Here is a 12,885-nt window from a genome sequence, read left to right as displayed (position 1 = left end):
TGTTTTCCCACGAACAAAAGTTAATTTTAATCAATAGATCTTTAAATAATAATTTCCACAATTGGATGTGTTTAAATAAACTGTCCCTGTGCTGAGATGATCTTATAAATGTTCCCCTGTGCAATGGCTGTGTCTGACCGTGTATGGAACACGATCTGATCATACCACAGCTCGAATATACAGACATTACAGCACGGGATCACAGCTGATTCTTTCTTTGAAGTAAAACATTGTTTAAAAACAGGCAGTGAAACGTTTTACCTCACAAAAAGAATCAGCTGTGACCCCGTGCTGTAATGTCTGTATACTCCTTTGCTTCCTCCCCTGTCCAGGAGCTGTGGTACGATCAGACCATGTTCCTGCAGGGTCAGACACATCCATTACACAGTACACAGCAGAGGCACATTTATAAGATTATCTCAGCACAGGAACATTTTATTTAACACATCCAATTGTGGAAGTTATTATTATTCCAAGATCTATTGATTAAAATCAGCTTTCGTTTGTGGGAAAACCCCTTTAAATATTCATAAAGGGATTATGCAGCCACTTTGACATGGCTCTTCAAATTAACCTCTGCATCCTCATCGGGTCTAAGGGTATGTGCACACCGTCAGGAATGGTAGCACTTTGAATGCAGCATACTTGATGCTGCGTTCAAAGCGCTGCACACAGGTGAAGCCGCATGTGCGTTGCACTGGTTGAATCTCTCTTGTGGAGATCAGCGTCTCCGCAAGAGGAATTGACATGCTGCGTTCTGTGAAGACGCGCCGCATGTCCATCTCCGCTGGTGAGTCGCATGAGCACGGGAATGCATAGTGGGCATGGTATTTGTACAAATCCCATCCACTATGCTGTAACATCTGGCCGCTGCGGATTGCACGCAGTGCAAGTGTGCTGCGACCAATCCGCAGCGTTTACTGATCTTCTGCACATACCCTAAGAGATCAATTTAGTAATGTATGCAGTTTGTAGTGTGAAATCTGGAGATTGCAGCAGAATATAGAGGTCATTGTCCACCCATTCATGTTTCTTAGTAATGGCATAGTTAAATAACATTTTGGTGACTTTCTATCCCTATTTATTACATTAGACATAGATGCCAGACCCTGGGACTTCCAGGCTGAAGAGTGCACTTTGCGGGGAAACATCGAGAGTTTCAACAGTTGGAGATATGAGAAGAATACAAACTGGGAGTTTGCCCCGGTGGATAACTGTTTGCAGAGTGTTGTGGGACAAAATCTTGAACTCCCTGAAGATTTCCATTATACTTATGAGCTCTGGCTGGAAAGGGAGGTGTTCTCCAATCCAATCCAGTGGGAAGACCTTCTACAATATTCCTGACTGATGAATGTAGCACCTGCTGTTCGTCCTTTTCTTGGTCCACTGTCTTAGATCACTTGTCAAAAAGACCCATCATAGATCCAAGTAGCTATAAATGTATCCCTATCCTGCTCCCCCAACTTTGCAGGAATTCAATTAGAAGCCAAGCTGAGATGACTTTTCCTGTAATCCTACACCAAGCTGCCTATATTGGTTTGTCTACCCATTATTCAGGTTGCCAATAATGGCAAGTAAAGGTGATTTGTTATAAAGTAAAACGTGATCTACCTTGTGTACCAATTCCTCACAGTATTCAAAATCTCTAATTGTAGTCACTGAATGAGAACCATATTGGATTGCTTCCTGAGGCTAGCAATCTGTCCGGGTCTTGTGATGGTCACACACCAGCGCGGCCTGTCACAGTATACAGACTAGTGTTTCCGGTGCCATGCACTGCATCTGTGTGTACGTCACGTGGCAACGACCGATTTATATTCGTAGAAAAAACCTTATGAATGTTCAAAATGACTAAAAACTGTAAAGAATTGATACTCAAAGTACTCAAGAAACTTTATTATACAGTTAATTAGTTAAAATGTTTAAACTGGAATACCTCTTCAGATACATTGCACTCAATGCGGCAACCCCTCCCCCCCCATCTCGCCATCAGCTTCTGCTTCCAGGGAAAGCAATGAATAAATGAAGCATTCAATGGCACTTATTCAATAAAATCAATGGGACGCCAATATTTTGCACCGATAGGCTGGGTCCTCCAGAAGGAAAGCAACTCTTCTCTCTGGATCATAGTGGTGGATCCTGAACCCATATGCCTTAGACAGAAAAGGACTAATTCACACGGCTACAGGATACCTGTATGTTCTTATTAGGGGCGGTCAGACGGCCGTATAACACGGATGACTCTCACATAGCAATGCTCGGACTGGCCGGCAGCTCTCTTGATCCGTGCATGACAGCATGTATTTCTATGCAGCTGTCACGCTCGGGTCATGAGGGCTGTCGGCTAGTCCAAGCATTGCTATGTGATCATCATCCGTGTTATACGGCCGTCTGACTGCGCCCTCACAGAGACCATTCCTGGCCCAACCACACATTTTGTGACCCAAACTAACCGCATCAAATATGCTTATTACACTAATAATTTGGATCACAAGAACTGTAGTTGGACTAGCATTAATATGGATGAGAACATATGGCCAATTTATGGCTGTGCAACCTTTCCATTTTGTGGACAGTCACCTTGAAGGGGTTGCCCACTTCTGGGGACATTTTATTTTTATTTATTTTTTCTTCCTTAAATACATGTATTGTTGAGGACTAAAAATTATTTCTCCAAATGGGTTTAAATAAAAGTCTTTAACCATTTTTCTTTTACAGGCTTTATTTTTTTGTATATTCAGCTGATTTAAAACCAAAGAGGACATCAAAATTGAGAGAAAGAAAAAGACAGATAAGAGTTACAGACTCCCTGTCAGACCATCATAGTGAGCTTACTGATGGATTCTCTGATACCTCATTCTGCAGCCAGCAATAGACAGTGCAACACAGAGGTTATAAAAGGCAAAATGTGGAATATTTTCAATGAAACCCACTTTCTAAAAGTGATTTTTAGCTCAAAATACATGAATTCAAGTAGAAAAAATGGCCTTGTTAAGGATATTTCTGAAAAACTTTGATCAGAACTGATTCATAAGACATTACTTAAATGTGAGAGCAGTGAAGGACCTCTGGGGTGACATGTTTCACCTCACCAGACAGTATTTCAAGTTCATACATACAAAGTATTCACTGGAAACACCAAATGTTTGCTGCTTCTCTATTTTGCCTGTTGAAGATTTTTATAACAAAATGAATATTAAATTAAGGCTATTGCTTTCCATCCGGTTCTTGGATTGTAATTATTATTGGCAAAGAGACCATGTTTTACAATCTGTGGAATATAAACTATTGGTGACACTACTTTGCTGCTTCTCACATGTCCTAGAGAAAATGATGATGCATGTGTAATCTTCGTTTATGGCACATTCTCCGTCTGCCTCAGGTTCAGTATGCTGACATAATGCGTTGGTTGTCGTATTGTTACTCTCCTATGAAGTAAGGGTCCATTTACATGGGGACTGACGGGAGGCTCTTAATGACCACAGATGGGTAAGCCTTTACTGATCGGCTGCTGTTTAATAGCCTGTTTACACAGGCAGACTGTACTAAATGATGCGCACTGAGAGATCTGTAATACATTGCTCAGTGCACATAGGCTGTCATAGTTCTTGGCAGAGCAAGTCCTGTTTACACAGAACGATCACATTTTCTGCAAACCAAAAGATCATTTCATTTGATGAACAGGCATTTTGATCATTTATCAGGTGATCGGCAGCCTGTTTACACTGAAAGATTATCATGTTCACGATTATCTTTCAGTGTAAATGCAGCTTAAAGGATTTGTCGAGGACTTTTTTTTCCTTTGGGGCTAAGAACTTATCAGATAGTTGCTCACTACCTGGCTGTTCTGCCCTGAGACAATGTCTCCCGAATAAGAGCAGTGACGGACCGCTCCTGCCTCCGGAGATGTCATGTTGACAGAGCAGTGTCTTCTCTTCTGGTCTGCTTTGTCAGTTGGGCGTCACTGTCGGTGTCCTACTGATTGACTGTCCGCTCCCCACTGTATTCGGCTGAGATAGTGCTTGGCCCCACAAGCAAATAAAAAAGTCTTGGAAAGCCACTGTAGCAACTCCGCATATAAGTACAATGCAATAAATGTACAGATGGCCAGAAAGGGTTGTCCATTTTGAATCGCCTCATTTGTTACCTAGTCCCCCTAACATGAAGCTTTTTGCAGGGTGTCTCCATGCTGCAACTCTGAATAGCTGTAAACTGTTGGGGAACCCAGCAGCAAAGAGTTAATTTTCCAATGCATCACCACCTCAGGGGAAATCCTAAGAGATCAGTGGTCTGTCCTTGTAATACGTTTATATGATAAATCCTACAGAAAGACAGATTCTTTTGGTGGTCACTTTCCACTCCTAACCTCTTCAGCAATAAGCTTACATTTAAACATCCGTTTTAGTTTTTGCATCATTGAAAAACAAAACATTTTTTTCTTCATGCGTCTTCCACAATGTCTGTGATGCACCTGTTTTTTTTTCCTCATCCGTTTTTAAAAACAATTTTGCTATTTAGTAACGATTTACAATTCAAGTAGCCAAAGATGCAGGGTCTGGCAAATGATAATGCACAAAACTTTGAGCAGTTATACAATTTTTCTATTTATTGTGTTGATATACCCACCTAAGCTCTGCTCTGTTTCCCCATTAAAATGCAAATCTTGTGCTGTAGTCTACTGGCAACGTCTTGTAGCAGCAAGCTATACTGGCTGCCTGCATCTCCTGGAGCGCAGCTCAAATCCCTTCTGTGCCATTAAGTAGAACTCCTGACCTTTCAGCTCACTCGGTCGACCGTCCCATTAAGCTGGCCTTTCAGCTCACTCGGTCGACCGTCCCATTAAGCTGGCCTTTCAGCTCACTCGGTCGACCGTCCCATTAAGCTGGCCTTTCAGCTCACTCGGTCGACCGTCCCATTAAGCTGGCCTTTCAGCTCACTCGGTCGACCGTCCCATTAAGCTGGCCTTTCAGCTCACTCGGTCGACCGTCCCATTAAGCTGGCCTTTCAGCTCACTCGGTCGACCGTCCCATTAAGCTGGCCTTTCAGCTCACTCGGTCGACCGTCCCATTAAGCTGGCCTTTCAGCTCACTCGGTCGACCGTCCCATTAAGCTGGCCTTTCAGCTCACTCGGTCGACCGTCCCATTAAGCTGGCCTTTCAGCTCACTCGGTCGACCGTCCCATTAAGCTGGCCTTTCAGCTCACTCGGTTGACCGTCCCATTAAGTAGACCATCTGACCCTGGCTTAAAGATCAGTCCTGCTGCTCTTCTGAGCAATTCTTCTCTTGAGTTGCGGCTTTAAGCCAGTTCAATTGACAGTGCACATCTGACTTGATACAAATCTGGCCAATGAACCACCCCCCTGCCTTGGCCTCGGGGTTTTTTTTTTATATTTTCTGTGTCGCAGTATATCACGTGTTCCTGTGACTCTGGTCTCTCCTCCTCTCGGGCAAGCAAGCTTCTCATTCTAGTTTCTCCATTGATCCGTTAGTTTCCATCTCTTTTTTTTATTAATATCTCTGTCCAGTGTATGGCAACATTCTTACATATAAGTCCCCACTGTACATATTCCTTATGTGAATCACTCAGTCCCTTAACATTGACTCTTAACAATGGACCAGTGAAAAACAGATGGAACTATGAAGAACATGGTAAGGCTTCCGTTTTTAAAATATTAATGCATCCGCATAGACTTTAATGGTAGTCTGATCCGCAGAACAAATAAGAATAAGACATGTTGGGTTTCTATGAGGAGGTGAGTGCAAATTTGGATGTTGGTAATGCGGCTGATGTGATTTATCTGGACTTTGCAAAGGCATTTGATTCTGTACCACATAAGTCTTATACTGAAGCTACAGAAGCAAGGACTTGGGGGAACTATATGCAGATGGGTAAGGAATTGGCTAAATGACAGGAAACAAAGAGTCATCATAAATGGTACATTCTCTAAATGGGGCATAGTCAGCAGTGGGATACCGCAGGGATCTGTTCTAGGACCGATTCTTTTTAAACTCTTTACTCTCAATCCCATCCCCAAGGTCATTAATAAAGTGTTAGTCTTTGCTGATGATGCCAAACTATGTAGGATATTAAAATCTGATCTTGACATGATATTGCGGAACGATCTGGATAAGATGACTGAATGGACAAACACTTGGCAGATGAGGTTTAATGTAGATAAATGTACAGCAATGCACCTAGCATGGAGTAATCCTATTGCTGTATACACATTAAATGGGAGTATACTCGGGACTACAGAAGAGGAGAAGGCACTTGGGTATCCTGGTTACAACTAAGCTGAGCAGCAGTACTCAATGTCAAGCGCAAACAAGATTTTAGGGTGTATAAAAAGAGAGAAAATCCCGTAATCCCAATGCACTGTTGCTCCTTTATAAAGCACTGGTGAGGCTACATCTAGAATATGGGATCCAGTTTGGGGCTTAAAAGGATATTCAGAAGTTGGAGTCAGTTCAAAGGTGGGCAACTAGATTATTAGAAGGATGGAAGGCCTCTCATATGATGAGAGGTTGGAAAAGTTTGGCTTGTTTAGCTCAGAAAAAATAGTCCTCAGAGGGGATCTCATTTACATGTATAAATATATGTGTGGTCAGTACAAAGGACTAGAATATGGCTTATTCCTTCCAAAGACCACACTAAGGACCAGGGGGCACTCATTACGGGTGGAAGGCGATTCCGTCACCTAAACAGGAAAGGGTTCTTTACAGTCAGACCGTGGAATGCCCGACCCCAAGAGGTAGTAATGGCCGACACTATAACAGCTTTCAAAAAAGGGCTGGACGATTTCCTCAGTACACATAACATTGAGGGTTATAGTTAAATTAGTGACAAAATGGACAATTTTTGGAGGAAGGTTGAACTTTATGGACCTAGATCTTTTCTCAACCTATGTAACAAGCTCCGAGTCTCACAGACCGGACAGTTTGATCCATATACACATCAGTTTTTTAATTAATCTCTATGGGTCAGTGTGTTGTCCGAGAAAAAAAAAACAAAGCACTAGGATGTGTTACACGGATGTGTAAATGTAGCACAAGACCAATTTTAGCATACAAAAAAAATCCAGTTTTTTTCCACATTAAAAAATGTGATTATTTTCATTTGCATGTCCATTCTTTACATTTATACGTTCACTGTATGTCTGCTTTTTACATCCACACCGGAAAACAATAATACTGTAATACAGTATCTGTTATATTTACATTGGATTGGTTAAAAACGGATGCCATATAAAATGTCAATTTGGCATTCATTTTTTATGCACACATTGAGTTTTATGCGCGAGTTTCTTGAAAAACAAGTCAGAATGGTGCACGCTGCTTCATTTTTATTTATTTTCACACGGACACACAATCTGTGTGACAATGCCGCATCTGAATTAGCACAGTCACTTTGGTCCTTGTCTTACTACTTTTTGCACAGACAGAAAATACACTCAGCAGAATGAAATCTTTAGGGTGTGTGGTAAAAAAAATAACGAGTTTTCCAATGGAAAGGGCTTCAGGAAATGTTCCTTGGACAGTTTTTTGTTTGTTTTTTTAAGTGGTTTTGAATAATTTTTCCAAGTGTGTTTGAAGAGTTTATTTTCTTAATCATTTTTTCATAGCTTTTTGTTTGGACAATTCTTAGTTTCGAGTGTTTTCCATTAGGAGATGCTTCAAAGAATTGACATAGATTTTCTTTTCTCCCACCGGGCAGTTTTCAAAGCTTGAAGCACAAAAAAAAGCTAAAAAAAATACAGCAAAGTGGTTTTACAATAACAAAGAATAAGAGAATCTTTCAAGCGGTTTCAGCGATTTCCACCTTAACCTCTTCCCTCCTCTCGTAGCGAACCTGCTCATAAAACCTCTGTGATGTGCACGTGCCCTAAGCTATGGCCCTTCCCTGGACAAACACCTGGGCAGCTTTCTAATACTGACACAAGGAGATGACTTGGCATGATATAATACAGGGCATATTTGCATAAGGCTATAGTCGTCATACTGTAATATGCCCCATTTACTGCTTTGCAAAACTTGCCAATTGAAGCTGTGATGTACTCTGGGATTAAAGAGTAACCGTCGTTTTTCATTTTTATTTCATAAATCAAGAGTACACATGAAAATAAGCAACGTTATAATATCTCTCTCAAGAGAGGAACAATCAGAGGAGAAGTATAATAGAAACACGTCACCACTCCTGGTTTTGGTTTACAAATACTGATGTAGAATACTGACCGAATGCTGAACATGTGAACGTGGATATAGTGTAGATTGTTATTGTTAAGTAGAATGTGTCAAATTTTTCTTTAATGTTTTATAATTTGTTTAAAAATGTATTTATGGCTGTTTGAAATTAAGTGATGTATTTTTTTCTTCAGCCACTGGAGGTTGCCAGTTTTATTTTTCCGGTGCCTAAGTGTCTAAGCAGAACACTTAGACCAAAGACACACTAACGTTTTTAAAATCGGTCCAATTTTGATGCACAAGAGTCGGACGGGTGGCATGCGATTTTCATGAGAGTATAATGCGATTTTATTTTATTATTATTATTTTTTTTTTTATCACCTAGCATCAAAATGCAATCCTTATGCAATGCGATTTTAACATTAGCTTTTACATAGAGTAATTCTCTGTCATTTAAACATAGTTTTCAAAGTAAATATTCTTCAATATCTATATACAGTGGGGAAAAGTATTTGATACACTGCCGATTTTTGCAAGTGTTCTCGCCTACAAAGAATTGGCAGGTCTGTAATCTTTATGGTAGGTACACTTCAACTGTGACAGAATCTAAAAACAAATCCAGAAAATCACATTATATGACTGTTGCATAATTAAATTGCATTTTATTGCATGAAATAAACAATAGAAAAACCGAACTTAATATTTGGTACAGAAACCTTTGTTTGCAATTACAGTGGTCAGATGTTTCCTGTAGTTCTTGACCAGGTTTGCACGCACTGCAGCAGGGATTTTAGTCCACTCCTCCATACAGATCTTCTCCAGATCTTTCAGGTTTTTGGGCTGTCACTGGGCAACATTGAGGTTCAGCTCCCTCCAAAAATTATATATTGGGTTTAGGTCTGGAGACTGGCTAGGCCACCCCAGGACCTTGAAATGTTCCTTATGGAGCAACTCCTTAGTTGCCCTGGCTGTGTGTTTCAGGTCATTGTCATGCTGGAAGACGCAGCCACAAACCACCTTCAATGCTCTTACTGAGGGAAGGAGGTTGTTGGCCAAAATCTCGCGATACATGACCCCATCCATCCTCCCTTCAATACATTGCAGTCGTCCTGTCCACTTTGCAGAAAAGCATCCCCAAAGTACTATGTTTCCCCCACCATGCTTCACAGTTGGGACAGTGTTCTTGGGGTTGTACTCATCCTTCTCCAAACACGGCGAGTGGAGTTGATACCAAAAAGTTCTATTTTGGTCTTATCTGACCACATGACCTTTTTTTTATGCCGCCTCTGGATCATCCAGATGGTCATTGACAAACTTCATACGGGCCTGGACATGTGCTGGTATGAGCAGGGGGACCTTCCGTGCCCTGCAGGATTTTAATCCATGATGCCGTAGTGTGTTACTAACGGTAATGTTTTAGACTCTGGTCCCAGCTCTCTTCAAGCCATTAACTAGGTCTTCCCGTGTAGTTCTGGGCTGATTCCTAACCTTTTTCAGAATCATCCTTACCCCACGAGGCAAGATCTTACATGGAGTGCAGACCGAGGAAGATTGACATTTTGTCATCTTGTGTTTCTTCCATTTTCTAATAATTGTGCCAACAGTTGTTGCCTTTTCAACAAGCTGCTTTCCTATTGTCCTGTAGCGCATCCCAGCCTTGTGCAGGTCTACAATTTTGTTCCTGGTGTCCTTACACAGCTTTTTGGTCTTGGCCATGGTGGACAGGTTGGAGTGTGATTAATTAAACTCGTTACCTGGATAAAAGATACCTGTCCACACACTCAAACAGGTGCAATTAATACAGGTAATGAGTGCAGAGTAGGAGGGCTTCTTAAAGAAAAAGTAACAGGCCTGTGAGAACCAGAATTCTTGCGGGTTGGTAGGTGATCAAATACTTATTTCATGCAATAAAATGCAATTTAATTATTTAAAAATCATACAATGTGATTTTCTGGATTTTTTTAAGATTCTGTCTCTCACAGTTGAAGTGAACCTACGATAAAAATTACAGACGCCTCCATTCTTTGTAGGTGGCGAAACTTGCAAAATCGTCAGTGTAACAAATACCTATTTTCCCCACTGTAGATAGAAATGTGTGACATATATAATCAGTGCTTTGCGTGTCTAGCTTACTGTACATGTATTTTACTAATAAAAAAATAACTTTCTGAAAAAAAAAATGGCGTGGGATCCCCCAAAATGTTATTAACCAGCAGAGGGAAAGCGGACAGCTAGGGGCTGATTTTTATAGCCTGGGAAGGGGGTAATACACATGGAGCTTCCGAGGCTATAAATATCAGCTCACATCTGTATACTTAGCCTTTACTGGTTATTAAAATGGGGGACCCCAAAATAAAAACGTGCCCCCCCCCCCCCTTATTATTAACCAGCAAAGGCTAGGAAGACAACTGCGGACTGATATTAATAAGCTAGGAAGGGGCCATGGATATTGGCCTCCTCCCAGACTAAAAAATCAGCTCTCAGCCTCCCCAGAAATGGCATATCCAGAAGATGCACCAATTCTGGGGCTTAGCCTCCGCTCTTCCCACTTGACCTGGTGCACTGGCAAGTGGGGTAGGGTTGGGGTAATGTCAGCTTTGTACTGGCTGTTGACATCAAGCCCATGGGTTAGTAATGGAGAGGCGTCTATAAGATGCCCCCATTACTAACCCCATAGTCATATTGTAAATAGAAAACACCCAAAATAAAGTTCTTTTAATTGAAATAATCACAATGACACTGTCAGGAATTCCAACCCACACTGAGGCACGACACCGGGGAGATCACGCAATATCTCGCCGTTGCCGTCACACCGTCCGTCTTTCGTCCGGAGTTGCGAGCACGCAATCCAGACTACTCGCTATGTGGATATCGGCAAGTGAGCGTATGGCGCCACACTTCAGGGATTTCAACGCCTGGAATCCGTGTTTAACGCCCTCTGTATGGTCACTGTCAGCTTCACAATAGCCCAGTTTTTAATATTCGCTGCCACCACCGGCCGAGTTTGAAATATAATACAGGCCTGGCCGGATGCCAGCATTTTGGTAGCGTATATGGCTTCGGGGAAGGGAACGATTACAGAACAAAAGAAACAGAACTATTACATTTTATGTTTAATCCAAAAGGGAGGCAGTGTTTAGGAAAACAATATACATAAGGATGTTACAAAGGAGACATTAAAATGCATATGCAGTTACATAAAATAAACAGGATGAAAGAAGATAACTTACACTATACGATCGTGGAGACTATTCAATATAGGTGGAGGAGGGGCTCACCAGATGGATTATGCTGTTATTGAACCCGCTGCTTATAATTCTTATTCCCCCCTGGCAATGAGTGCTTCTGTACTGTCCATAAGTTCTCTTATACCTAAGGGGAGATCTGCCCACACGCCCCTTGTGGTGACATCATGTGAGCCAGTCTCCTGCCTGTCAATTTTTATCAAAAACGCTAACTTCGGCAATAACTCATCGCTTGTTGATCGCAGAAGCTTGCAAACGGCGCCATTTTTTCCCTTATGATTTTATCTTTAGAGACCACACATCACATAGGTGCAGTCTGCTATTATGGTGTTTATGCGCTACAGCTCCCTGATTTTGCCTACAGCTCTGGACAACTACCTATACATTCCTGGGCTGATTTTGTCACTAAACATATGGGTCCCGTTACTGTCGGACGTATGGAAATCATAATATTTCATAGTTCATATCGGAGTCAGCGTGTCTGCAAATTTCCCTTTGAGGTTCGGGAAGCAGCCTCACGGTTACACGCAAATTAGTGCAAGCCTCCTTGGCTGGCATTGTTTGCATAAGCTATTTCCCAGGCGTGTGTTAATTGGGGCTTTTGTGCTGAGGAAAATGGGACAGCTCGGTGCTGACAAGTGGTGATAATTTGCAGTAAGACACTGTATAATTATCATCTCTGGACAAACACTACAGGAGAGGGCATGGGAGAAGGGGCTAATATTCTGTTAATATGTCCCTGACATTAATGTTTTCCTGACAGACACCTTTATTTTAAATAAAAAGCACAGTTATACTCCCCTTTAATTTTAATCCACTGAAACCTATGTCCCCTGTAAAAGAATAAAAATAATAAACCAACATAATCCTCATCTGTCTGACATGAAGGTAATCCAGTTGTCTGGTACATCTAGTTGCCTGGCTTCATCGCAAGTGGGAGCGAGCTGTTACATCAAATATGGCAGCCACAGGGGACCAGGTTAGCATCCAACCACAATCTCCTATATTGTGGTTGCTTCAGCTAAAATTTTACTGTTCACTCTTCATAAAAAAAAAAACATATTTGGTTTCGCTGTAAAAGTCCAGTCTATCAAAATATGAAATTAATCAACCCCTACGGAAAATGCCATAAGTAGAAAAATAATCAAAATATCAGAAATGTGGGTTTTGTGTTACCTCTCCTCCCTATTGTGCTGTGTCCCAAAAAGCATTAGAAGCCTTTGCCGGTGTTTTTTGTTAATTATTCTAATTTACTGAGATAATGACTTTTGTGCTTGCATAATCATCAACATTAATATAACAGAAATAAACACTTGAAATAGATCACTGTTTGTAATGACTCTATAATATGAGTTTCACTTTTTGTATTGAAAAACGGAAATAAATTAACTTTTTGATGATATTCTAAATTAGTGAGAAGCACTTGTATATGTTTTGAGGAGATATCACCATATTGTAT

General features: G+C 41.2%; 1 protein-coding gene across 1 annotated transcript in view; it reads left to right on the top strand.

Moving 5' to 3' along the window:
- Positions 1-1,610, top strand: part of LOC141207937 (striatin-interacting protein 2-like) — a 30,336-nt gene extending 28,726 nt beyond the window's left edge. The window contains exon 5 of the mRNA XM_073664504.1: positions 1,094-1,610. Coding sequence (XP_073520605.1) covers positions 1,094-1,344 — 251 coding nt within the window. The 3' untranslated portion in view covers positions 1,345-1,610. The remainder of the gene's footprint in view (positions 1-1,093) is intronic.
- Positions 1,611-12,885: the final 11,275 nt, after the last annotated feature.

Source organism: Phyllobates terribilis, unplaced genomic scaffold, assembly GCF_046119375.1.
Source record: "Phyllobates terribilis strain yellow unplaced genomic scaffold, ASM4611937v1 Scaffold_168__1_contigs__length_4147262, whole genome shotgun sequence".
Classification (NCBI taxonomy): domain Eukaryota; kingdom Metazoa; phylum Chordata; class Amphibia; order Anura; family Dendrobatidae; genus Phyllobates; species Phyllobates terribilis.
This window is presented reverse-complemented; position numbering and strand designations above follow the sequence as displayed.